Raw genomic sequence first — 27,969 nt, forward strand, 5'->3', positions numbered from 1 at the left:
GATGAGGAGGAGGAGGAGGAGGAGGGAGGAGGAGGAGGAAGGAGGAGGAGGGAGGAGGAGGAGGGAGGAGGAGGAGGTGGGAGGAGGAGGAGGAGGGGGGAGGAGGAGGAGGAGGAGGGGGGCCGGGGGAGGGCCTTTGGGGCCCCGGGAGGGCCTTTGGGGCACAGGGCGGGCCTTTGGGTGTCTGGGTGACATTTGGGGACCGGTGGATGGCCTTTGGGACCCCGTTGGACCTTTGGGAGCTCGATGGGCCTTTGGGGGGCCCGGGGATGGCCGTTGAGGGTCTGGGGTGGGCCTTTGGGGGCGCCGGAGGCCCTTTGGGAGCTTGGGGGACCTTTGAGTGTCCGGGGGGCAGTTGGGGGCCTGGGGGACATTTGGGGACCGGTGGAGGGCCTTTGGGAGCCCGGTGGACCTTTGTGGACCGGAGGATGGCCTTTGGGGCACAGGGAGGGCCTTTGGGTGCCAGATGGGACATTTGGGGACCGGTGGTGGGCCTTGGGGCCCCCGTTGGGCCTTTGGGAGCCCTGGGGGACCTTTGAGGACCAGGGGAGGGCCTTTGGGGCAGTTGGGGGCCGGTGGAGGGCCTTTGGGACCCCGTTGGTCCTTTGGGAGCTCGATGGGCCTTTGGGGACCGGAGGAGGGCCTTTGGGGGCACAGGGAGGGCCTTTGGAGCACAGGGATGGTCTTTGGGGGTCCGGGGGGGGGGGACAGTTGGGAGCCTGGGGGCCTGGGGATGGCCTTTGGGGGTCTGGGTGGGTCTTTGGGGGCGCCGGTGGCCCTTTGGGAGTTTGGGGGGCTTTGAGGACCGGGGGCTTCCTTCGGGGTTGGGGTGGGAGGATTGGGACCCTTTGGGGTTGGGTTAGAGGACCTCACAACACTGTTCAAATGAAACTTGTGTATTATAACGACCACACTCAAAACCTCCTCCAAAATCTCTTCAAAATCTTCTTTTAAAATGTCTCTATCTGTTTCGCCGAAATAGTTCCATAACCTGTCTAAAACGGTTTCGCCCAAATAATCCCTAAACGTAAATTCAGCGTGTTCCTTTGTTATTGGCATCTCTGTGCTAACGCATTTCAAATTAATATGAAACCTTCTCGCGCGCTAAAACAATTCATCGCTAAGATGTTTCTTGCCTAATTGTTTCCATGGCCTGTGGTTATTAATATCCTTTGGAGTTCGACCAGTAGAACTGTTCCCGAGGCAAAGACATTAATGATTTTGGATCTATTCCTGGAAAAATGTTTCTAGGTGAAAATTTTTAAAGTCTGACAGATGATGTCATTGATTGATTGATCTGTCAAGAAAGGAAAATTAATTTGTTGTTTCTAAGGGGAATTATTGATTCACGATAGGTGAATTGAGGTCGACAGCACAGGTGTTCTGACTCGTGACAGCACCACGTGGTTTATGGTTTTCCAGGTGAGAAAGTTCCTGTTTTTCAAATTCTCACTGACAAAAACCATGAAAACAGACATAAATGTGAGAAAATTCATGTTTTTCAAATTCTCACTGAGAAAACCATAAAACAGACATGAATTGCTGTTGTCATCCATAAATGTGATAAAGTCCCTGTTTTTCAAATTCTCACTGACAAAAACCATTAAACATCCATGAAAAACATCAAATAAATCGACCAACACACACATAACCATCCAAGAAAACATACATAAAATTGACAAAATTCCTGTTTTTTCATTCTCACTGAGAAAACCATAAACCACGTGGTTCTCGTGTCAATATATGGTGTTAAAAAAGTTATAGGTGGCAGCAGGGGTGAGGGGTGGGAGTTATAGGGTCACCTCTACTGTTCGTTACTACCCGTCACCCATAATAATCTTTTTTTTGCCGATTTTGTAACTAATAGTCCATTTCTGTTTAACGTTGCTGCTAAGGGGACAGCCATGACAAAAAAAAGAAAGAGCAAAAAACGTTGCACACTTGAAATTATACTTTTGAAACCTAGAAGAAATGACAAGAAACGCTATTTGAGAGGGCTACGAACCCCCTTATTTTGTATGAACATATCTTGACTCTGATGCAAGTAATGGATCACCCATATTAAGGTTTCAGACCATGTGACTTACAACCAAAATCACCTAAAATAGCCATAAAAAAATGAAAATTTTATTTATTTGGACCAAAATACCCGCCCTTGACGTGCTGACAAAACCAATTAAGCGTTCTGATTGATTTGGCGTAAATGATGATAAACTGGAGATCTGTTTCTTTTACTCCTCTTACTAGACTCTATGGGCCTTATTGCATCTTACTACACGAATGTGAACAATACCTTAATATTTTTTACTTTTTATATTTTTGTGGTAGTCCAAGTATTTTACTAGCGACTTTTTATTCTTGAAGCTCATTTTTCAGTTACAATTTAACAGATATGTCAACAGATAACTAACTTTCAAGAGGTCCAGGCTCTGAAATTGGGCACAGGAATCAGTCAGTCCAGCCCTAACTTAATTAGTTGATAATTAAAAATATAGTGAATAAGTTGATATTTTAAATATAGTAAAATAAGTTGATAATTAAAAATAACTGATCTCAAAAGTCTTTATAACACGGCTTTACTACTTATGTGAGAAGAAGTCAGAAAAAGGAGGAGCGGCTATAGTATTGTTAGTATTGAAAATGGGGATCTCTAGTCCTAATATAATTTCTTTTTCTCTTGTGGCTAAGTAGAAAAATTAAAATAATGACTATGATACTTGAAACAGAGCAAAATTTAGATAAACGTTTTAATTTTATTTTAGTTCGAAAAGAGCTCCCCTTCAAAGTCCTTCTACTTGAGGACAAGTATCTAACTGATGTCACCTTAAAAATTGGGTAGGAGAATAAGGGGTTTCCAGAAAAGAAAGAGGGGTTAACTTAATTGTTAAGCAGTAAACATATTTAAAGAAAGTGTTACTTAGATTTGAGACTCTTGAATTCCCTTTCTTTCCTCCATTTTAGGTTTGTGTGAAGCATGCTCCCAATTATGGAATCAGCTAATCTTTACTTTTCTTCGTTTGTTCTAGCTTTGAAATTTGGCTTTGTTATATGTGGCACCCTAATTGATAATGACCTGGTTATTCTAATATAAAATCTGTCAAGTTGTAACTGAAAATTATGCAACTAAGTCACAGATTGGCAACCCGACAAGCGTTTATTGTTTATTTTTTCAGCTTCTGACTGTGAATACTTGTAAGTGACTCATAATCAAAGCTCACTCATTTATGCATTTATTGTTGCCTGAAAGGCAAAAACTGTGATATAGTAACTATCTAAAAACAGTAACCGATTCGGTATGTGTTTTTAGATAGTTCTAATGTTTGGAAATTTACTTTCGGATCAAGTTTCTTTTGTTGCTTTATTGTACAGTGTAGTAGTACTGGTGCCAACTCGGGGGGGGGGGGGGCCAGGGACATCTTTATTCCTCTAGATTTTCAAAAAACCTCTTTTGTAGTCTCATTGAAAATTACCCTGCTCTGGTATTTTCATTGAAAAAACCCAAAAAATCCCCCCCTATATTTTGAAAATCCCCCGTCCCAACATGTTTATGAGTTGATGTTGCTGTTATACGCTGCAATATGTTAGAGAAAAGCTTACCTCGAAGAATTTTTCTGAGTTATTCAGAATTTCAGATTTTCGACTTTTTTCAAAATTACTTAGAATTTCTTTCGACTGCTAAATACATGAACAAAATACTTGACAGTAATTGCGTTGCTCCATAGCACAATTGTGTATGTTCTTTGTGGTTTCTCCCAGGATGCAAAGTTGTTTTGAGAATTTTTTTCTATTTAATATGGGTTTTTCGTCAGAAACATTTAATTTAGATAGTAAAAGCACATCAGTGCCAAAATTTGTTGTAATTTTTTATAGATATTTATAACATACAATCTAAAAGGCTTGAATTTAATCCAAGTAAAATCCATTAACTGAAGGATCTAAGATAAAGCCTTCTTATCTTTTAAGTAGAATATTAGAACCATCATTAAAATTAAGTTCATTCGTCCCTAAGAGCTTGTACACAAACACTAGTGAGTAATTACAGGAATCCCGTATCAAATGTCCTTTATGCTGAAGCCGGTAGTCCTATCTATGCAACGACTGAGAAGGTGTCTTGTAACATCATCGAAGTTAATTGTGACAGTCTCATCGGGGTAAGTTTATTCGGGTACTAATTTGGGCTTTTGATTGCTTGTTGGTATCCCACATTCCCTCCAGCATTTTTCTATGACTAAGTGTTTGGTTACAGCGCTATATCAAGAAAAAAAGTGTTCTTGACTCTATGCAAAGATTTTTTTCCATTACAAAATGGAGCAACTAAATCGCAGAAGGATGGCAAACGGTGGTCTAGTAATGTATATTTCCGATATTTTTCCCTATAGTGTTCGAAAACACCTGCCTAGGAATGACGAGGGGGTTTTTGAATCCCAGTTTATTGGAATTAAATTACAAAATAAGGTTTTGATAATTGGTAATGTTGATAGATCTCCCATTGGATCCGTCCCTTCTTTTCTTCAGGTCCTTGCTGAGGTCTTGGATTTAATAGGCAGACGTCCATGTAAACTTATAATAATGGGAGACTTTAACTTAAATCTAATTGACATGGTTTCCTCTACTAAGGTGGATTTTCTCTCAGATAGGCTCGCTGCTGGGGTTTTACCACCAACCTGTATTCCGACACGTGTAACTGATACGTCAGCGTCTTTAACTGATAAAATTTTTTCGTCTCTTAATTTGGTTCGGAATTCTGTTGTAGTGAGTGATATTTCAGATCATTTTCCTGTATTTTCCAGTTTTATCCTTGAAAAAAACATTGAGTAGGAACACTCCAGCATCAGCTTCATCTTCTTTTAGGTTTGGTTTGAATGAATTGATCTGCCTTAGATCCCATTTATCTGAGAAGACATGGAATATTTTTGGTGAGGACAATGATTTTTGTTCAAAGTTTGATTCCTTTTATGAGTCAGTGAAGGAGTATATTTTTGACGTATGTGCTCTGTCCCCCTCTGCTTCAAGGTCAGAAAGATCTATTCCTCTTAACCCATGGATGACCCCTGGTCTTCTAAAGAGTTGGAGAAGAAAAAATAATCTTTGGAAAGCCTTTAAGTCAGCAAAACCATCTTTGAAAGCTGCACGTCTTCATCAATTCAAACTCTGCAGGAATGTTTTCAATTCCTTATACGGGAAGGCTGAATTCCTTTATTATTCCAAAAAATTCTCGGATTGTGGGAGAGATATTCGAAAAACTTGGCAAGTGACCAATTCCGTCCTCAAACGTTCTTCTCCGGCTCCTTCTATCCCTCCAAGTCTTGTAGTTGGTGATGTGGTTGTTGAGGGTATTCCATCTGTTCAAGAAGAATTTACATCATATTTTGCCAATATTGGGAAAACCCTTCAGTCAGGTCTCCACAGTCACAACCAGATTACATATCTTATCTTAGTCCTCCTTATCTCAAATTGATGGTGTTATATCCTGCTTCTGATGTTGAATTAGCCAGGATTGTAAATAGCTTGAAGAGTTCTTCGTCGTCTGGCCCTGACTGTATTCCAACTATGGTATTACCATAGTTAAGTTCATTCTTCCTTCAATTATCTCTCCATTGACATAGCTTATAAATCTTTCTTTTGAAAATGGGATTTTCCCCAATTCTGTAAAGTGAGCTAGAGTAATTGTTTTATATAAAGGTGGACCAAGAAATGATCCAGCGAATTATCGTCCTAAATCTTTGCTGTCTGTTTTTAGCAAAACCTTTGAAAAGAGCATGCTTTAACGTCTACTTGCTTTTCTAGAGGCTAAAAGATTTTTTCATGATTTTCATTTTGGCTTCCGAGCTAAACATTCTACGGAGCATGCGTGTGTAACTCTTTTAAATTTTCTCCACAGCACGCTTGACTCTGGTTGGATTCCTGCTCCTATATTTCTAGATGTCCGTAGGGCTTTTGAATCTTTAACTCATGAGATTCTGCTGTATAAGCTATTACACAATGGTGTAAGAGGACAGGCTCATGCTTGGTTTGATTCCTAATTGTCTGGTAAAACTATCATCGTAGATTTCCTTTCCCGCTTTTCGTCTGAAGTTGAGTTTGGTGTTCCTCAAGGGTCTGTTCTTGGACCGTTTCTGTTTTGGATTTATTTTAATGACCTTATAGTTTTGGTTAAGAAACACAAACCTAGAGTTTGCTGTCGCCTATGTCATCCTGAATCTTTCAATGCTAAAAAAACCATCGTTTTCACAGGATGTGGACACTCTCGTTGCTTTCCCTGATGATAGTACCATTGGTACTGTAGTAGGAACTAAGTCTGCGATGCTTCCCAAATTAATTGGCCTTTTTGAGAGAGTCTTTCTTTGGTTTTATGCAAATTGCTTTGCCCTAAATGTTGCTAAGTCAAGTTTTTGAATTTTTCCCGTATTTCTCTGGCGTGCCCTGAGTTAACTAATATCCAGCTTTCAAGGGGCTCTCTCAGTGGACCTAAGGAACGATATTTCCGATTTCTCGGTATTCTTCTCGATGAAAACCTTTCATTCAAGCACCATATTGGAATAATTAATATGAAGATCTCAAGGAGCCTTGGAATTTTGAGGAAGCTAAAACACATTTTTTCTGGATCAGTTTTAAAAATTTTGTTCCATTGCTTAGTTCAGTCCTACGGCTCTTATTGCCCTACAATATTGATGTCAACTTTCTCTTCTTTTCTGAAACCACTTTCTTAGTTATATGATAAGGCAAGAAAGCTTATAAAGGAAACAAATTGTTCTACAACTAACCCAACTAGCCCATTACTTGATTTGTAGTCTTGATTTGTAGATGATGTGAAGACCTGATAGGTCTTCACATCATCTTCGCAATTCAAGGAATATTAATATTTTATTTACTCCATCGGTAAGGTCTGACTTTAATCCATTAACTGCTTGTCATATCGTTTGGAATAGCCTACCTGAGTAAGGCCAAGAATGTAACTCGTTTGATAGTTTCAAAAGAATTTTAAGAAATTTTTTTAATGTCTTGATTTTTCATGTTTAATTATTTTATTTTTAATTTTATTATTATTATTTAGGGGTGTGGGGCGGTTGACCCTAGCCTGGGTTAGGAACGTTTTTTGTGAGGGGTACTGAGTTTGTCTAATTTTTTTCTGTGGCTTGGTTCCAAATATATATTTTGAAATTTTGGTTTATTTTATTGGATTGTCCTACATCTTTTTTTGGGGGGAGGGGGGGGGTCTCTTAATTTTTTCCCCTTTTCTTTGTTCTGTTTTGCAATTATGATGCCCGTAAACTATCTATTGTAAATGTTATTACACGGATATCTGCCATTCCAGCTTTTCTGCCGTTAAAGTTTTTTTTTATCTGTTTTTCTTTTTTTTTTGTAGCATTGATTGGAGTCTGTTTAATTTATTCAATTATATTTGATGTGCTTGACATTTTTCTTCTATTGATTTGGTGTTTAATTGAAATGAATGTATTCACCGTCTTTTACAGGCCTAGGAGCCTTTGGGGGATTAGAAGAATGTACTCATTGTGTGATTAATTAATTACGAATAAATCTTGTCTTGTCTTGAACGTTTTTATTTGTAAAAAATATACTTAACTTACGAATTAACTTACGTAACGAACTTCTATATTTGTATATTTTTATTACGTTTATTAGAGAGTTCGCCTCCTAGTCAATACCTCGCCCTTTACGCTAAAGTTCGAAATTTTTTCTAATTCTTTAAGAATGACCCCTTGATCACAGAGGCCGTTAATTAGAATAAATAGCTCTTATGAAAGTACTAAAAAAAACTTTAGCGTAAAGAGTGAGGTATTGACTAGGGGGCGAACCCAATCATATACGTAATAGTTTCTGTTCGTTTTGAGTTTTGATGTTGACAAGTTTTCAGTTGAAAAATTTTTCTGTTGAAAACTCGTTTTTTATTAAATTTCTGATCGTTTTTTAAATAATGCTGGGAAATCCGGCATACCCCATCACAACCATTTCCCTTCCCCATGAAAACTTTCGCCATGTAGAGATCCTCCCAAGTACCCCCCCCCCCCTCAGTCTCAGAAAAAAATCCCTCCTGAAGACGTCTGTATATTTCCCAATAACCAATACTATATGTAAACCACTAAATAAAGATAATATAACAGTAAGATTAAGGCTGATGATTTTTTGCGCTTCATTCTCGGTGCGTACAAACAGCTCCTCCCACTTACTCTCACATTAGCGGGTTAGTATATATTTGTCAGTCACTGAAAAATGGTGCGAATTTGTATTATTCGTAATTGCGAAAGCAGAAAATAACTTGGTGAGCTGGCGAAGTGGTTTGCAACTGTCCATTCTCACAGGTATGACTTAATTTATATACTAATTATGACTTAATCTATTATTTATATACAGTGGACTTAACTGATTGGCCTATGTAAGATTTCTAAAATGGGGGGCCGGGGGTTGATTAAATTTGTGAAAATATGGAAATTTCTCGTGCTAACTTCTAATCAATGCTATAACAGAGTAATAACCAAAATTTCATAGTGGAGAGGGATCCACGAAGTGGCGGGAGTATTTGAAATTTGCCGCAAAATGTTTTAACACAAAGGGGCAACCTATCAGTTTTAGCACAGATTATCTATTAGGTTTCACAATAGTCTGTGGTGTTGATAGTAATATTGTGCCATGGACTGTCAAAACTTTTTCTTATTGTTTTTTTTTTATTATTGGTAAGGAAAAATGTTCCCTTTAATTTCCATTTTATTTTAATTTCCTTTTAATTTCCTTTAATTTTCATTTTAATTTTTCCTCGTTTATGCTCTTTTTTTGGGCCATAGAAATGTCATTTGAAATTTGATAAAAGATCTTTGTTTTTCTTCTAATAATTGGTGGAATGGCTGTGATGGTTTATCATTTTTTTTTTTTTTTGTTATTTTCACGTCGTGATATTTATATTCTCAGATTGTAGCCCGTGCGTGACTTGAAAAAGGCTAATTACCTGTTTTGGCAGAAAGCCAAGATAAGAGCTAGTTTCGGTGTGTATGAATGTTTATACATTTACTGTGTTTACATACACTGTATATACATTTATATAAATTTATATGCAGTTTTACAGCCATACAAATTATTCTCCTTTTCTTCTTTATTCTTTAATAATAATTTCTGGTCGTTTTGAGTTTGAGTTATTGTAGGCTTCTATTTCTAAAGATCTTAAGTTTAATTTGGCCTTTACTTTCCTTTAAAAAAACTTTCTTTTTCGTAAATTTTTCGTAGTATATATATATATATATATATATATATATATATATATATATATATATATATATATATATATATATATATATATATATATATATATATATATATATATATATATATATATATATATATATATATATATATATATATATATATATATATATATATATATATATATATATATATATATATATATATATATATATATATATATATATATATATATATATATATATTTTGTGTGTGTGTGTGTGTTTGATATGATATGGTGTCTTATGAAAGATCAAAAGCCGAACCGGCCAGCCATGACAAAAATAAAGCAAAGAATATAAAGACGACAAACAGGTCTGTGGCCAGTAAATAAAACGAAGAGAAACTACAAAAATTTTACGAATATTTTGCCCGTATATAACAAGGCGTCTTCAGCGTAAAAAAATGAAACTAGAAACTAAAAAACATAACTAAAAAAAAAAATATAAATATAGCTAAAATAGATTAAAATAGAACATATAATATAAAAATAATTTAAATTACAATTTGCAACTACCTCCATCAAATCATGAAAGTAACTGGATTATATTATTTTAAAATTTTTAATCCAGTTTCTTTCGTGATTTGATGGAGGCAGCTGCAAATTGTAAATGCAAGTTAATAGTATATTATATATTTTATTTTAATCTATTTTAGTTATATATATATATATATATATATATATATATATATATATATATATATATATATATATATATATATATATATATATATATATATATATATATATATATATATATATATATATATATATATATATATATATATATATATATATATATATATATATATATATATATATATATATATATATATATATATATATATATATATATATATATATATATATATATATATATATATATATATATATATATATATATATATATATATATATATATATATATATATATATATATATAATATTTAGTTATGTTTTTTAGTTTTAGTTTCTAGTTTCTTTTTTATGCTGAAGACGGCTAGTTATATATAGGCGAAATATTCGTCGGATTTTTGTTGTTCCTCTTTGTTTTACTTACTGGCCATAAACTCGTTTGTCGTGTTTATGTTCTTTTCCTGTTTTTGATATGGTCTCTTACTAACGAATCCATGCTAGCCACACTGAATACAGGGGTGCAGCTGGGGTTTCAAGTTTGGAGGAGGGGTTAAAGAATGTGTCAACAAAATCGTCCAGTATGCCAGTAAGTGCGAGCACATAAGCTAAATTTCCAAGGTAAATGGGTAAATTTTCCAAGGTGCTGGTACACGGTGCTGACACACGGGAAATCCCCGTCCCAACTTTATGACGCCCCTGTATTCAGTGTGCGCCTTCTTAGCTGCGCCACTGACTGGATATCATGGTTTTGATCAATTGAATCTTGGATCTTTCACCCACGCAAATTAACTTAGTGAACATTCATTAAACAGAAATATATGGTTTATTTTATTATTTTTAGTCGTCATGGTAGAATTTGTGCATTTTTGAACTTGCCATACATTTAGAACATTGCTGTACAAGGTGTGTATTGACAAGTTTTGACAACAGATATACATTTGCTTCATTTGCCTCACCTCTGTTGCTCTTTTCATGGTCAGACTTAGCTGGTGTCTCTGCCTTCAAGGACTGTATAAGCAAATTACCTGAAGAAATCTGAAACCATCTTTTGGATAAGTTGCACATAAAAAAACAAACCGGCCGATATACAATATTTTTTTCCAATATCCGATAATGAATCTGACTCCCATATCGGCCCGATGATATCGGCCAGCCGATATATCGGTCGGGCCCTACATAGAACACAAACCACTAATGGTGATTTCGAGCCACCTTCATACACCAAATGCACTTTTTAGACCCCAATGAACCTATTGACACACGCATAGCAAATGGTATAGTTCAATATGTTTGTACCGAAGAACAAACAGAAAAGGTAAAGAATCGGAATTTAAAATATTTTCCAGGTACTTAATGATCATTTGTCCGCTAAATTTAATTATAATGGTAAATTAATGTTAGCTCCTACTATACTTGCATATAAAAATTAGACTCACGCTTATTCTTTTTCTTGGGATAAAATTTTATTTCCCATTGGGCAAAATTGGGCTGATGAATTTCAGCAAGTAGCTGAAGTAAAACATAATTCCTTATTCTTGTGGTTAATAATATTGTTGAACAGACTTTAAATAGCCTAGTTAAATAAAGATATGGTTTGGGCAAAGATAGGGGTGTTTTGGTTCCATTGCAACTGAAACACCGTGTAACTGAACCCCTGTAACTAAACCATCGTGCAACTGAACTTCTGTCGAACTGAACCACCGTGCAACTGAACCACCGTGGAACTGAACCACCGTGCAACTAAATCCCCATGCAACTAAACCCCCATGCAACTGAACCCTCGCGCAATTGGACACCCGTGCAACTCAACCCCATTTAACTAAATCCACTATACCATTGGGTAAAAGACAAGTTAATGACTGTCAAATGCCAGATTAGTTTCTCCTTTTTTATGCCTTTTAATGGGGGCTCCCTTCACCCTGTCACTATCTACGGGTTTAGGTGTTTACCCCCCCCACCCCCCGAAAAAAATACCCCCCACAGAAAACCCTCCCCCGGAAAATAACCCATCATGGAAAATATGGCTTTCCAAATTTGAGAATTTTATTTGAGTTGTTATTTTTTTAGTTTAGCTGAGAAGTGCTAAGGAAAGTGGACAATAGGAATTTACACACCATAAGTATGGTTTGTAAGCCTTGCCCCCCCCCCCCCGTGCAAAAATTTTCTTCTCATGAAAAATCCCAAAGAAATTCCCTCCCCCCCGTAGAAAAATCCCGCGTGACGGCACTTAAACTTCTGCAATAAGGTTCTGTTATTGTTTTATAGTTAGGGAGAGAGAGCGATACCTCAAAGGATGCATTTTAATGACAAAAATATCAGCTCTCACTGCGCCTCACATAAATGCAGAATTAGTTCTAAGGGAGAAAAGAGAGGAGATGGAGGCAGAAATTGTTTTATAATTCCCAGGCAGGTCAGTAGTAACCGTTCTATATATTTCACCAGTGATTGCGTAATATGTCTTACCAGGGTCATTCATCTATTACTAGGAACGGTACATTGGCTTAGCAGACGGGTTTTTTATGAGCTAACACGCATTTTTTTGGTTCAAGTTGTGATATTGCGGTGGTTATTCTATTTGGAGTAACTTGATTACTTGTTTTTTTTTTTTTAAACTGGTATATTTTCAATGAAGCCCATAAAACTTTGCAGAAACCCGTGAATGTAGGACTGAAAGTCCGTTCGTAGTATATCTGAATCCAATTACTAATCAAGTTAGTGTGACCGCCATTTTTTGATCTGGTTAGGTGGGTATAATCTGGTTTGGTTCGTTATTGTGAGAGGGTTACTCAATTTACATCTTAGTGTTAACTGGGCAAAGACTTAGTCTAATTGCGTAGGTACTAAAGGAACATTTGAAGGTGGAGAAAAAAAGGGGTAATTAGTGATTGGATAATTTTAACAAGAAATGACTGAAAAGTGTTTTAGAGGAGATGGGATGAATGTGTACTGTATAAAACACAAGTGATGATTTACACAGTGTTGTCAATTTTAAATAGTTTAGAAATAAAAAAAATTAACAAGAAATGGCTGAAAAGTGTTTTGAGGGAGTTGACTTGCACGAGGGTTGACTTGCACGAGGGTTCAGTTACATGCGGATTCAGTTACACGGGGATTAGTTAAATGGGGTCGAGTTGCACGAGGATTCAGTAGCACGGAGGTTCAGTTGTACGGGGTTTCGGTTATACAGGGGTTGAGTTACATGGGGGGTTCAGTTGCACGGGGGGGGGGGGTATCTGCTATAAAAAAAACACTTCATTCTAAACAAATATGAACATTTTGAAAATAAGACAAAAAATTGGAAACTATAATCATAATTATTTGATTAAAATTTAAAAAGGGGTAATGAAATTTGTTATCTGTATAATACACAAGTGACGTTTGATAAGTATTGTCAATGTAACCTAGAATATAACGTTTCCTTTCGTCCCCCCCTTTCTGAGGGCAGGGAGGGGTCAATTATGGAGGGAAAACATCTGCATCAAGGGGAAGGCTCAGAGACCCTTCGTTCCCACATTTCCTAGGGCAGGGGAGGGGGAGAAGGTGATAGTGTTCCAATACAATAATTCAAGCATAATAGAATTAATTTAGGTATCTGACTATCTCGTAATGGCTACGAACTGCTAAGAATCTTGATATCTGCTATAAAAAACACTTCATTCTAAACAAATTGTAGGTACAAAAAGATTTATAGGCCCTTAATTTAGGTATCTGACTATCTCGTAATGGCTACGAACTGCTAAGAATCTTGATATGTGCTATAAAAAACACTTCATTCTAAACAAATTGTAGGTACAAAAAGATTTATAGGCCCTTAATTTAGGTGTCTGGCTATCTCATAATAGCTAAGAACTGCTAAGAATCTTGATATCTGCTATTAAAAACACTTCATTCTAAACAAATAGTAGGTACAAAAATATTTATAGGCCCTTAATTTAGGTGTCTGACTATCTCGTAATGGCTACGAACTGCTAAGAATCTTGATATCTGCTATAAAAAACACTTCATTCTAAACAAATTGTAGGTACAAAAAGATTTATAGGCCCTTAATTTAGGTATCTGACTATCTCGTAATGGCTAGGAACTGCTAAGAATCTTGATATCTGCTATAAAAAACACTTATTTCTAAACAAATTGTAGGTAAAAAAAGATTTATATGTCCTTAATTTATGTATCTGACTATCTCGCAATGCCGACGAACTGCTAAGAATCTTGATATGTGCTATAAAAAAACACTTCATTCTAAACAAATTGTAGGTACAAAAATATTTATAGGCCCTTAATTTAGGTATCTGATTATCTCGTAATGGCTACGAACTGCCAAGAATCTTGATACCTGCAATAAAAAATACTTCATTCTAAACAAATTGTAGGTACAAAAAGATTTTTAGGCCCTTAATTTAGGGGTCTGGCTATCTCATAATTGCTACGAACTGCTAAGAATCTTGATATCTGCTATTAAAAACACTTCATTCTAAACAAATTGTAGGTACAAAATGATTTATAGGCCTTTAATTTAGGTGTGTGACTATCTCGTAATGGCTACGAACTGCTAAGAATCTTGATATCTGCTATTAAAAATACTTCATTCTAAACAAATTGTAGGTACAAAAAGATTTATAAGCCTTTAATTTAGGTATCTCACTATCTCGTAATGGCTACGAACTGCTAAGAATCTTGATATCTGCTATAAAAAACACTTCATTCTAAACAAATTGTAAATACAAAAAGATTTATAGGCCCTTAATTTAGGGGTCTGGCTATATCATAATAACTAAGAACTGCTAAGAATCTTGATATCTGCTATAAAAAACACTTCATTCTAAACAAATTGTAGGTACAAAAAGATTTATAGGCCCTTAATTTAGGTGTCTGACTATCTCGTAATGCCTACAAACTGCTAAGAATCTTGATATATGCTATAAAAAACACTTCATTCTAAACAAATTAGAGGTACAAAAAAGATTTATAGGCCCTTAATTTTGTTATCTGACTATCTCGTAATGCCTAAAAACTGCTAAGAATCTTTATATCTTCTATAAAAAACACTTCATTCTAAACAAATTGTTGGTACAACAAGATTTATAAGTCCTTCATTTAGGTATCTGACTATCTCGTAATGGCTACGAACTGCTAAGAATCTCGATATCTGCTATAAAAAACACTTCATTCTAAACAAATTGTAGGTACAAAAAGATTTATAGGCCGTTAATTTAGATATCTGACTATTTCGTAATGGCTACGAACTGCTAAGAATCTTGATATGTGCTATAAAAAACACTTCATTCTAAACAAATTGTAGGTACAAAAAGATTTATAGGCCCTTAATTTGGGTATCTGACTATCTCGTAATGGCTACGAACTGCTAAAAATCTTGATATCTGCTATAAAAAACACTTCATTCTAAACAAATTGTAGGTACAAAAGGATTTATAGCCCCTTAATTTAGGTATCTGACTATCTCGTAATGGCTAAGATCTTCTAATAATCTTTATATATTCAATAAAAAACACTACATTCTAAACAAATTGTAGGTACAAAACAATTTATAGTCCCTTTATTTAGGTATCTGACTATCTCGTAATGGCTACGAACTACTAAGAATCTTTATATCTGCTATAAAAAACACTTCATTCTAAACAAATTGTATGTACAAAAAGATTTATAGGCCCTTAATTTAGGTGTCTGACTATCTCGTAATGCCTACAAACTGCTAAGAATCTTGATATCTGCTATAAAAAACACTTCATTCTAACAAATTGTAGGTACAAAAAGATTTTTAGGCCCTTAATTTAGATATCTGACTATCTCGTAATGGCTACGAACTGCTAAGAATCTTGATATCTGCTATAAAAAACACTTCATTCTAAACAAATTGTAGGTACAAAAAGATTTATAGGCCCTTAATTTAGGTATCTGACTATCTCGTAATGGCTACGAACTGCTAAGAATCTTGATATGTGCTATAAAAAACACTTCATTCTAAACAAAGTGTAGGTAAAAAAGGATTTATAGGCCCTTAATTTAGGTATCTGACTATCTCGTAATGGCTACGAACTGCTAAGAATCTTGATATCTGCTATAAAAAACACTTCATTCTAAACAAATTGTAGGTACAAAAAGATTTATAGGCCCTTAAAATACTTCCAAATTTTTCATAGAAGATAGAAAAGTTCAAGTTCTCTTCTGAATTTTACCAACGAACACAATTCAATTCTAATTTCTCAAGAGAAAATAAAAAGCTACCACTTCAGTTTTAAGTTCACCATGACATAAAAAATTTAAAGTTCATTTCTAAATTTTTACATAGAAGATAGGAAAAGTTATAGTATGATTTTGATTATTTCCTATGAAGATTAAAAGTTTCACTTCAATTTTTAATTTTTTCTCAAAGAAGTGAAGAAAAGTTCAACTTCGATTCTGAATTTTCTCAATGAAAACGAAATAATTTATTGATCATTTCTATTTTCCCAAAATAATATAAAAATTTTCCACTTCAGTTCAGACAAAAGTTATACTATGATTGTGATTATTTTCCATGAAGATAAAAAGTTTCATTTTAATTCTAAATTTTCTTAAATTCAATTCAAACCTTTCTCAAGGAGATGAAAAAATTTAAAGCTCTGCTCCAAATATTTTCCCGGAAAAGAAAAGTTCAACTTCGATTCTGAATTTTCTCAATGAAAAGTGAAATAAGTTATTGATCAATTCTATTTTCATAAAATAATATAAAATTTTCCACTACAATTCAGATTTTTCTCAAAGAGATGACATAATTTAAAATATTGTTCCAAATTTTTCATAGAAGATAGAAAAAGTTATACTTTGATATAATTCTAAATTTTCTTAAATTCAATTCCGACCTTTCTCAAAGAGATGAAAAATTTAAAGTTCTGTTCCAAATATTTTCCCGGAAAAGAAAAGTTCAACTTCGATTCTGAATTTTCTCAATGAAAATGAAAAAAGTTATTGATCAATTCTATTTTCCTAAAATAAAGTAAAATTTTCCACTTCAATTCAGATTTTTCTCAAAGAGATGAAAAAATTTAAAGTTCTGTTCCAAATATTTCCTATGAAGATTAAAAGTTTCACTTCAATTTTTAATTTTTTCTCAAAGAAGTGAAGAAAAGTTCAACTTCGATTCTGAATTTTCTCAATGAAAATGAAATAAGTTATTGATCATTTCTATTTTCCCAAAATAATATGAAAATTTTCCACTTCACTTCAGATTTTTCTCAAAGAGATGAAAAAATTTAAAGTTCTGTTCCAAATATTTTCCCTGAAGAAGAAAGTTCAAGTTCTCTTCTGAATTTTACCAATGAACACAATTCAATTCTAATTTCTCAAGAGAAAATAAAAAGCTTCCACTTCAGTTTTAAGTTCACCATGACATAAAAAATGTAAAGTTCAGTTCTAAATTTTTACATAGAAAATTCTATTTTCAAAAAATAATATAAAATTTTCCACTACAATTCAGATTTTTCTCAAAGAGATGACAAAATTTTTTAAAATCACAACAACTGAAGGTCAGTAAATAAAAAAAAAACCTAAAATAATGTCATGAAATCAACATGCAAAGTCGACATAGCTTTATTTCATTTTTTAAGGTTCATTTAGACGAGGTTACGTGCGCGCACGTAACAAAAAATTTAAAGTTCTGTTCCAAATAATTTCCCGGAAAAGAAAAGTTCAACTTCGATTCTGAATTTTCCCAATGAAAATGAAATAAGTTATTGATCAATTCTATTTTCCTAAAATGATATAAAATTTTCCACTTCAATTCAGATTTTTCTCAAAGAGATGAAAAAATTTTAAGTTCTGTTCCAAATATTTTCCCTGAAGAAGAAAGTTCAAGTTCTCTTCTGAATTTTACCAATGAACACAATTCAATTCTAATTTCTCAAGAGAAAATAAAAAGCTTCCACTTCAGTTTTAAGTTCACCATGACATAAAAAATTTAAGGTTCAGTTCTAAATTAGAGTTTTTATGTGTGTGTAAGTTCTTTTTTTTGTGTGTGTGTGTGTAAGTTTTTGTGTGTGTGTGTGTGTGTGTAAGTTTTTGTGTGTGTGTAAGTTTTTGTGTTTGTGTAAATTTTTGTGTGTGTGTAAGTTTTTGTGGGTGTGTAAGTTTTTTTGTGTGTTTGTGTAAGTTTTTGTGTGTGGGTATGTAAGTTTGTGTGTGTGTGTGTGTGTGTGTGTGTAAGTTTTTTTGTATGTGTGTAAGTTTCTGTGTGTCTTTGTGTGTATGTGTGTGTGATTTTTTTCCATACACTCTGGTTTTATGTAAGAAACTTATGGAAAATATAATTTCATCGGTCAAATGTGAAGATTAGTTGCATTCTTTGGGTCAAATTCAGAAAAAACCCATGTGAGTGAGTTGAAATAAAAAAAATTTAAAAAGAAATGACTGAAATTTGTGTTGGGGGAGATGGCTTGATTGGCACAAGGATGTATTGGTGAAGTTATAGTGGAGGGCGACAAACTCTTCAAAGTCAAGGCTATAAGAAAAAAAAGTTCTGGATATTTTTGTAAGTTTGTAGTTTACGCACTAATATCATATCAGTAACGATTCGAGGATGTTTCCCCATTTATCGATAATCAGGCAATTTTTTTAAGCTCTTGGTCGGAAATACAGGCTGTTTCCAAGCCTCGAGGTTACGTGCGCGCACGTAACCTCGTCTAAATTAACCTTTCAACATATCCGAGAAAGCGCTGGAGGGGATTCCTGTCGACTTTTGGAGGATGTTTCCCCCATTTTTCTATAATCAGGCAATTTTCTCAAGCTCTTTTCTCAAGGTCATAGCATTTGACTGACAACACTAACATCAACCCCATATGGGGTCGTGGGTTCGAGTCCCACACCTGACAATTTTTTTCTTATTCTAAATCTTTGGAAACAGCCTCTATTTCTGACCTAGAGCTTGAGAAAATTACCTGATTATGTATATTATATAATGGGGAAACATTCTCGAATCGTTACTGATATGATATTAGTGCGTAAACTACAAACTTACAAAAATATCCAGAACTTTTTTTTCTTATAGACTTGAATTTGAAGACTTTGTCGCCCTCCACTATAACTTCACTAATAAATCCTTCTGCCAATCAAACCATCTCCCCCAAAACACTTTTCAGTCATTTCTTGTTAAAAATTTTTTATTTCAACTCACCCACACGGGTTTTTCTGCATTTGAACCAGAGAATGGAACTAAGTTTCACATTTGAAAGATAGAATTGTATTTTCCATAATTTTTTTTATAGGAAACTAGAGTTTATTGTCAAAAATCACACACACACACACACACACACACACAGAAACTTACACACACAAATAAAAACTTACGCACACACATACACACACACACACACAAAATTACACACCCACACACAAAAACTAACACACACACAAAATCTTACACACCCACAAAAACTTACACACACACACACAAAAATTTACATGCACACAAAAACTTACACATACATAAAAACTAACACACACACACACACACACACAAAAACTTACACACACAAAAAAAAACTTACACACACATAAAAACTCTAATTTAGAACTGAACTTTAAATTTTTTACGTCATGGTGAACTTAAAACTGAAGTGGAAGCTTTTTATTTTCTCTTGAGAAATTAGAATTGAATTGTGTTCATTGGTAAAATTCAGAAGAGAACTTGAACTTTCTTCTTCAGGGAAAATATTTGGAACAGAACTTAAAATTTTTTCATCTCTTTGAGAAAAATCTGAATTGAAGTGTAAAATTTTATATCATTTTAGGAAAATAGAATTGATCAATAACTTATTTCATTTTCATTGAGAAAATTCAGAATCGAAGTTGAACTTTTCTTTTCCGGGAAATTATTTGGAACAGAACTTTAAATTTTTTGATACGTGCGCGCACGTAACCTCGTCTAAATGAACCTTAAAAAATGAAATAAAGCTATGTCGACTTTGCATGTTGATTTCATGACATTATTTTAGGTTTTTTTTTTACTGACCTTCAGTTGTTGTGATTTTAAAAAATATTGTCATCTCTTTGAGAAAAATCTGAATTGTTGTGGAAAATTTTATATTATTTTATGAAAATAAAATTTTCTATGTAAAAATTTAGAACTGAACTTTAAATTTTTTATGTCTTGGTAAACTTAAAACTGAAGTGGAAGCTTTTTATTTTCTCTTGAGAAATTAGAATTGAATTGTGTTCTTTGGTAAAATTCAGAAGAGAACTTGATCTTTTCTTCTTCCGGGGAAATATTTGGAACAGAACTTTAAATTTTTTCATCTCTTTGAGAAAAATCTGAATTGAAGTGGAAAATTTTATATCATTTTGGGAAAATAGAATTGATCAATAACTTATTTCATTTTCATTGAGAAAATTCAGAATCGAAGTTGAACTTTTCTTTTCCGGGAAATTATTTGGAACAGAACTTTAAATTTTTTCATCTCTTTGAGAAAGTTCGGAATTGAATTAAAGAAAATTTAGAATTAAATCGAAGCGTAACTTTTTCTATCTTTTATGAAAAAATTGGAACAATATTTTAAATTTTGTCATCTCTTTGAGAAAAATCTGAAGTTTAGTGGAAAATTATATATTATTTTTTGAAAATAGAATTGATCAATAACTTATTTCATTTTCATTGAGAAAATTCAGAATCGAAGTTAAACTTTTCTTTTCCGGGAAAATATTTGGAGTAGAACTTTAAATTTTTTCATCTCTTTGAGAAAGGTCGGAATTGAATTTAAGAAAATTTAGAACTAAAATGAAACTTTTTATCTTCATGGAAAATAATCACAATCATAGTATAACTTTTGTCTGAAGTGAAGTGGAAAATTTTTATATTATTTTGGGAAAATAGAAATGATCAATAACTTATTTCATTTTCATTGAGAAAATTCAGAATCGAAGTTGAACTTTTCTTCACTTCTTTGAGAAAAAATTAAAAATTGAAGTGAAACTTTTAATCTTCATAGGAAATATTTGGAACAGAACTTTAAATTTTTTCATCTCTTTGAGAAAAATCTGAATTGAAGTGGAAAATTTTATATTATTTTAGGCAAATAGAATTGATCAATAACTTATTTCATTTTCATTGAGAAAATTCAGAATCGAAGTTGAACTTTTCTTTTCCGGGAAAATATTTGGAACAGAACTTTAAATTTTTCATCTCTTTGAGAAAGGTCGGAATTGAATTTAAGAAAATTTAGAATTATATCAAAGTATAACTTTTTCTATCTTCTATGAAAAATTTGGAACAATATTTTAAATTTTGTCATCTCTTTGAGAAAAATCTGAATTGTAGTGGAAAATTTTATATTATTTTATGAAAATAGAATTGATCAATAACTAATTTCATTTTCATTGAGAAAACTCAGAATCGAAGTTGAACTTTTCTTTTCCGGGAAAATATTTGGAGCAGAACTTTAAATTTTTTCATCTCATTGAGAAAGGTCGGAATTGAATTTAAGAAAATTTAGAATTAAAATGAAACTTTTTATCTTCATGGAAAATAATCACAAGTATAACTTTTGTCTGAACTGAAGTGGAAAATTTTTATATTATTTTGGGAAAATAGAAATGATCAATAACTTATTTCATTTTCATTGAGAAAATTCAGAATCAAAGTTGAACTTTTCTTCACTTCTTTGAGAAAAAATTAAAAATTGAAGTGAAACGTTTAATCTTCATAGGAAATAATCAAAATCATAGTATAACTTTTCCTATCTTCTATGTAAAAATTTAGAACTGAACTTTAGATTTTTTATGTCATGGTGAACTTAAAACTGAAGTGGAAGCTTTTTATTTTCTCTTGAGACATTAGAATTGAATTGTGTTCATTGGTAAAATTCAGAAGAGAACTTGGACTTTTCTATCTTCTATGAAAAATTAGGAAGTATTTTAAGGGCCTATAAATCTTTTTGTACCTACAATTTATTTGGAATAAAGTATTTTTTATAGGAGATATCAAGATTCTTAGCAGTTCGTAGCCATTGAGAGATAGTAAGATACCTAAATTAAGGGCCTATAAATCATTTTGTACCTAGAATTTGTTTAGAATGAAGAGTGTTTTATAGCAAATATCAAGATTCTTAGCAGTTCGTAGCCATTACGAGATAGTCAGATACCTAAATTAAGGACCTATAAATCTTTTTGTGCCTACAATTTGTTTAGAATGAAGGTTTTTTTTATAGCAGATATCAAGATTCTTAGCAGTTCGAAGCCATTACGAGATAGTCAGATACCTAAATTAAGGGCCTATAAATCTTTTTGTACCTAAAATTTGTTAGAATGAAGTGTTTTTTATAGCAGATATTAAGATTATTATCAGTTAGTAGGCATTACTATATAGTCAGAAACCTAAATTAAGGGCCTATAAATCTTTTTGTACCTACAATTTGTTTAGAATGAAGTGTTTTTTATAGTATATATCAAGATTCTTAGCAGTTCGTAGCCATTACGAGATAGTCAGATACCTAAATTAAGGGCCTATAAATCTTTTTGTACCTACAATTTGTTTAGAATGAAGTGTTTTTTATAGCAGATATCAAGATTTTTAGCAGTTCGTAGCCATTACGAGATAGTCAGATACCTAAATTAAGGGCCTATAAATCATTTTGTACCTACAATTTGTTTAGAATGAAGTGTTTTTTATAGAAGATATCAAGATTTTTAGCAGTTCGTAGCCATTACGAGATAGTCAGATACCTAAATTAAGGGCCTATAAATCTTTTTGTACCTATAATTTGTTTAGAATGAAGTGTTTTTTCTAGCAGATATCAAGATTCTTAGCAGTTCGTAGCCATTACGAGATAGTCAGATACCTAAATTAAGGGCCTATAAATCCTTTTGTACCTACAATTTGTTTAGAATGAAGTGTTTTTTTATAGCACATATCAAGATTCTTAGCAGTTCGTAGCCATTACGAGATAGTCAGATATCTAAATTAAGGGCCTATAAATCATTTTGTACCTACAATTTGTTTAGAATGAAGTGTTTTTTATAGCAGATATCAATATTCTTAGAAGTTCGTAGCCATTACGAGATAGTCAGATACCTAAATTAAGGGCCTATAAATCTTTTTGTACCTACAATTTGTTTAGAATGAAGTGTTTTATAGCAGATATCAAGATTCTTAGCAGTTTGTAGGCATTACGAGCTAGTCAGACACCTAAATTAAGGGCATATAAATCTTTTTGTACCTACAATTTGTTAGAATGAAGTGTTTTTTATAGCAGATATAAAGATTCTTAGCAGTTGTTAGGCATTACGAGATAGTTAGACACCAAAATTAAGGGGCTATAAATCTTTTTGTACCTACAATTTGTTTAGACTTAAGTGTTTCTTATGTAAGATATAAAGATTATTAGCAGATCTTATCGATTATGATATATAAAAACACCTAAATTAAGGTCCTATAAATCTTTTTGTATATACAATTTTTTTAGAATGAAGTGTTTTTTATAGCAAATATCAAGATTTTTTGCAGTTCATAGCCATTATGAGATGGTCAGACACCTAAATTAAAGGCTTATAAATCTTTTTGTACATACAATTTGTTTAGAATGAAGTGTTTTTAATAGCAGATATCAAGATTCTTAGCAGTTCGTAGCCATTACGAGATAGTCACACACCTAAATTAAAGGACTATAAATCTTTTTGTACCTACAATTTGTTTAGAATGAAGTGTTTTTTCTAGCAGATATCAAGATTCTTAGCAGTTCGTAGCCATTACGAGATAGTCAGATACCTAAATTAGGGGCCTATAAATCATTTTGTACCTACAATTTGTTTAGAATGAAGTGTTTTTTATAGCAGATATCAAGATTCTTAGCAGTTCGTAGCCATTACGAGATAGTCAGATATCTAAATTAAGGGCCTATAAATCTTTTTGTACCTACAATTTGTTTATAATAAAGTGTTTTTTATAGCAGATATCAAGATTCTTAGCAGTTCGTAGCCATTACGAGATAGTCAGATACCTAAATTAAGGGCCTATAAATCTTTTTGTAACTACAATTTGTTTGCCCTTGTCAGATTCTTATCAATTCAAGATTCTTATCGATTTCTTATCAGATTCTTATCGATTAAATCAAGATTCTTAGCAGTTCGTAGCCATTACGAGATAGTCAGATACCTAAATTATGGGCCTATAAATCATTTTGTACCTACAATTTGTTTAGAATGAAGTGTTTTTTATAGCACATATCAAGATTCTTAGCAGTTCGTAGCCATTACGAGATAGTCAGATATCTAAATTAAGGGCCTATAAATCTTTTTGTACCTTCAATTTGTTTAGAATGAAGTGTTTTTTCTAGCAGATATCAAGATTCTTAGCAGTTCGTAGCCATTACGAGTTAGTCAGATACCTAAATTAGGGGCCTATAAATCATTTTGTACCTACAATTTGTTTAGAATGAAGTGTTTTTTTATAGAACATATCAAGATTCTTAGCAGTTCGTAGCCATTACGAGATAGTCAGATATCTAAATTAAGGGCCTATAAATCTTTTTGTACCTACAATTTGTTTAGAATGAAGTGTTTTTTATAGCAGATATCAAGATTCTTAGCAGTTCGTAGCCATTACGAGATAGTCAGACCCCTAAATTAAGGGCCTATAAATCTTTTTGTATTTACAATTTGTTTAGAATGAAGTGTTTTTTATAGCAGATATCAAGATTCTTAGCAGTTCGTAGCCATTATGAGATAGTGAGATACCTAAATTAAAGGCTTATAAATCTTTTTGTACCTACAATTTGTTTAGAATGAAGTATTTTTTATAGCAGATATCAAGATTCTTAGCAGTTCGTAGCCATTACGAGATAGTCACACACCTAAATTAACGGACTATAAATCATTTTGTACCTACAATTTGTTTAGAATGAAGTGTTTTTAATAGCAGATATCAAGATTCTTAGCAGTTCTTAGCTATTATGAGATAGCCAGACCCCTAAATTAAGGGCCTATAAATCTTTTTGTACCTACAATTTTTTTAGAATGAAGTGTTTTTTATAGCAGATATCAAGATTCTTAGCAGTTCGTAGCCATTACGAGATAGTCAGATACCTAAATTAAGGGCCTATAAATCGTTTTGTATCTACAATTTGTTTAGAATGAAGTGTTTTTTATATCACATATCAAGATTCTTAGCAGTTCGTAGCCATTAAGAGTTAGTCAGATATCTAAATTAAGTGCATATATATCTTTTTGTACCTACAATTTGTTTAGAATGAAGTTTTTTTTATAGCAGATATCGAGATTCTTAGCAGTTCGTCGCAATTACGAGATAGTTAGACACCTAACTTAATGGCATATAAATCTTTTTTTACATAATATTTTTTTATAATTAATTGTTTTTTATATCAGATATCAAGATTCTTAGCAGTTCGTAGCCATTACGAGATAGTCAGACACCTAAATTAAGGGCCTATAAATCTTTTTGTACCTACAATTTGTTTAGAATGAAGTGTTTTTAATAGCAGATATCAAGATTCTTAGCAGTTCTTAGCTATTATGAGATAGCCAGACCCCTAAATTAAGGGCCTATAAATCTTTTTGTACCTACAATTTGTTTAGAATGAAGTGTTTTTTATAGCACATATCAAGATTCTTAGCAGTTCATAGCCATTACGAGATAGTCAGATACCTAAATTAAGGGCCTATAAATCTTTTTGTACCTACAATTTGTTTGCCCTTGTCAGATTCTTATCAATTCAAGATTCTTATCGATTTCTTATCAGATTCTTATCGATTCAATCAAGATTTTTAGCAGTCCTTAGCCATTACAAGATAGCCAGATTCCTAAATTAGGGGCCTATAAATAATTTTCTACCTACAATTTGTTTAGAATGAAGTGTTTTTTATAGCACATATCAAGATTCTTAGCAGTTCGTAGCCATTACGAGATAGTCAGATATCTAAATTAAGGGCCTATAAATCTTTTTGTACCTACAATTTGTTTTGAATGAAGTGTTTTTTTTTTATAGCAGATATCAAGATTCTTAGCAGTTCGTAGCCATTACGAGATAGTCAGATACCTAAATTAAGGGCCTATAAATCTTTTTGTACCTACAATTTGTTTAGAATGAAGTGTTTTTTATAGCAGATATCAAGATTCTTAGCAGTTCGTAGGCATTACGAGATAGTCAGACACCTAAATTAAGGGCCTATAAATCTTTTTGTACCTACAATTTGTTTAGAATGAAGTGTTTTTTATAGCAGATATCAAGATTCTTAGCAGTTTGTAGGCATTACGAGATAGTCAGACACCTAAATTAAGGGCCTATAAATCTTTTTTGTAACTACAATTTGTTTAAAAGGAAGTGTTTTTTTTAGCAGATATCAAGATTCTTAGCAGTTCTTAGCTATTATGAGATAACCAGACCCCTAAATTAAGGGCCTATAAATCTTTTTGTATTTACAATTTGTTTAGAATGAAGTGTTTTTCATAGCAGATATCAAGATTCTTAGCAGTTCGTAGCCATTACGAGATAGTAAGATACCTAAATTAAAGGCTTATAAATCTTTTTGTACCTACAATTTGTTTAGAATGAAGTGTTTTTAATAGCAGATATCAAGATTCTTAGCAGTTCTTAGCCATTACGAGATAGTCACACACCTAAATTAAAGGCCTATAAATCATTTTGTACCTACAATTTGTTTAGAATGAAGTGTTTTTAATAGCAGATATCAAGATTCTTAGCAGTTCGTAGCTATTATGAGATAGCCAGACCCCTAAATTAAGGGCCTATAAATCTTTTTGTACCTACAATTTGTTTAGAATGAAGTGTTTTTTATAGCAGATATCAAGATTCTTAGCAGTTCGTAGCCATTACGAGATAGTCAGATACCTAAATTAAGGGCCTATAAATCATTTTGTACCTACAATTTGTTTAGAATGAAGTGTTTTTTATAGCACATATCAAGATTCTTAGCAGTTCGTAGCCATTGCGAGATAGTCAGATATCTAAATTAAGGACCTATAAATCTTTTTGTGCCTACAATTTGTTTAGAATGAAGTGTTTTTTATAGCAGATATAAAGATTCTTAGCAGTTTGTAGCAATTACAAGATAGTCAGACACCTAACTTAAGGGCCTATAAATCTTTTTGTACATACAATTTGTTTAGAATTAAGTGTTTTTAATAGCAGATATCAAGATTCTTAGCAGTTCTTAGCTATTATGAGATAGCCAGACCCCTAAATTAAGGGCCTATAAATCTTTTTGTACCTACAATTTGTTTAAAAAAAAAAAAGAGTTCAGTGTGTCAACATCAAAATGGATGCTTATACATTATTGGATATTGAAAGTGTTAGCGAGATGGAACCTAGAGTGTCTAAAGCAGCAGTGGAAATTACAAAGTATTGTTGACTAACCCTAGAATGGGACAAGATGTATGCAAGATATGTTATATCATTAAGCAAATTCAAGTCGAAAGAACAATTATGCTTTGCGGCCAAAGTGAATATAGTGAATATACAGAGACTACAAGACGGATTAAATGCGTTAGCAAAATATAAATAGAAGAAAAAACTATAAAAAACGGTTTGTTACTAGCAAGATTTTTTCTTTGATAGTGAGAGTTCTAAAATCGATGGATTTGAAACCCAGAAAATCTTAGAAAATCTAGTAAAATTGGAAACTCGGTTAATTTTAGAGGATGATTTTCTAGAATTATCACTTCAACGGAGGCTTCTCGAGAAATCCTTAACAATATAATGGGAACTGATTCCCTATCTTTGAATCATGAAGCCTTGTCATCGTGGCCCAGCTGCTTTATTTATAGATATATTAAATGAGACAAAACTAAATGATATTATGATTTTGCTTTTATCCACTACTGAGACGGCCATCTTGTGAGAAATCTTGTCAATACAAGTTCTGTGACGTCACTCCTCCTAGAAGGCTTTTTATTGATCCTGAGTCAGCTTCTTCTTGGATGTGAGACAGTCAACATCGAGAAATTTTTTCCACATATCTATTATGCTTGTATACCTTGGGCAGTGGGTCATCCTGTGAGAATTGTACTTTTGCTGATGATGACTATAATAAAAAGTGTAGATTATGCAATCCATGTAAAT

General features: G+C 33.0%; 1 protein-coding gene across 2 annotated transcripts in view; it reads left to right on the forward strand.

Moving 5' to 3' along the window:
• The first annotated feature begins 4,036 nt into the window (after positions 1–4,036).
• Positions 4,037–27,969, forward strand: part of LOC148944323 (farnesyl diphosphate synthase-like) — a 169,224-nt gene continuing 145,291 nt past the window's right edge. For both annotated transcript variants that reach the window (XM_089100074.1, XM_089100075.1), the window contains exon 1: positions 4,037–4,151. In XM_089100074.1, the coding sequence (XP_088956200.1) occupies positions 4,057–4,151 (95 nt within the window). In that variant the 5' untranslated portion in view covers positions 4,037–4,056. The remainder of the gene's footprint in view (positions 4,152–27,969) is intronic.

The sequence above is a fragment of the Artemia sp. Qi Xiang Cuo genome, chromosome 14 (genome assembly GCF_049724085.1).
Source record: "Artemia sp. Qi Xiang Cuo chromosome 14, ASM4972408v1, whole genome shotgun sequence".
Classification (NCBI taxonomy): Eukaryota; Metazoa; Arthropoda; class Branchiopoda; order Anostraca; family Artemiidae; genus Artemia; species Artemia sp. Qi Xiang Cuo.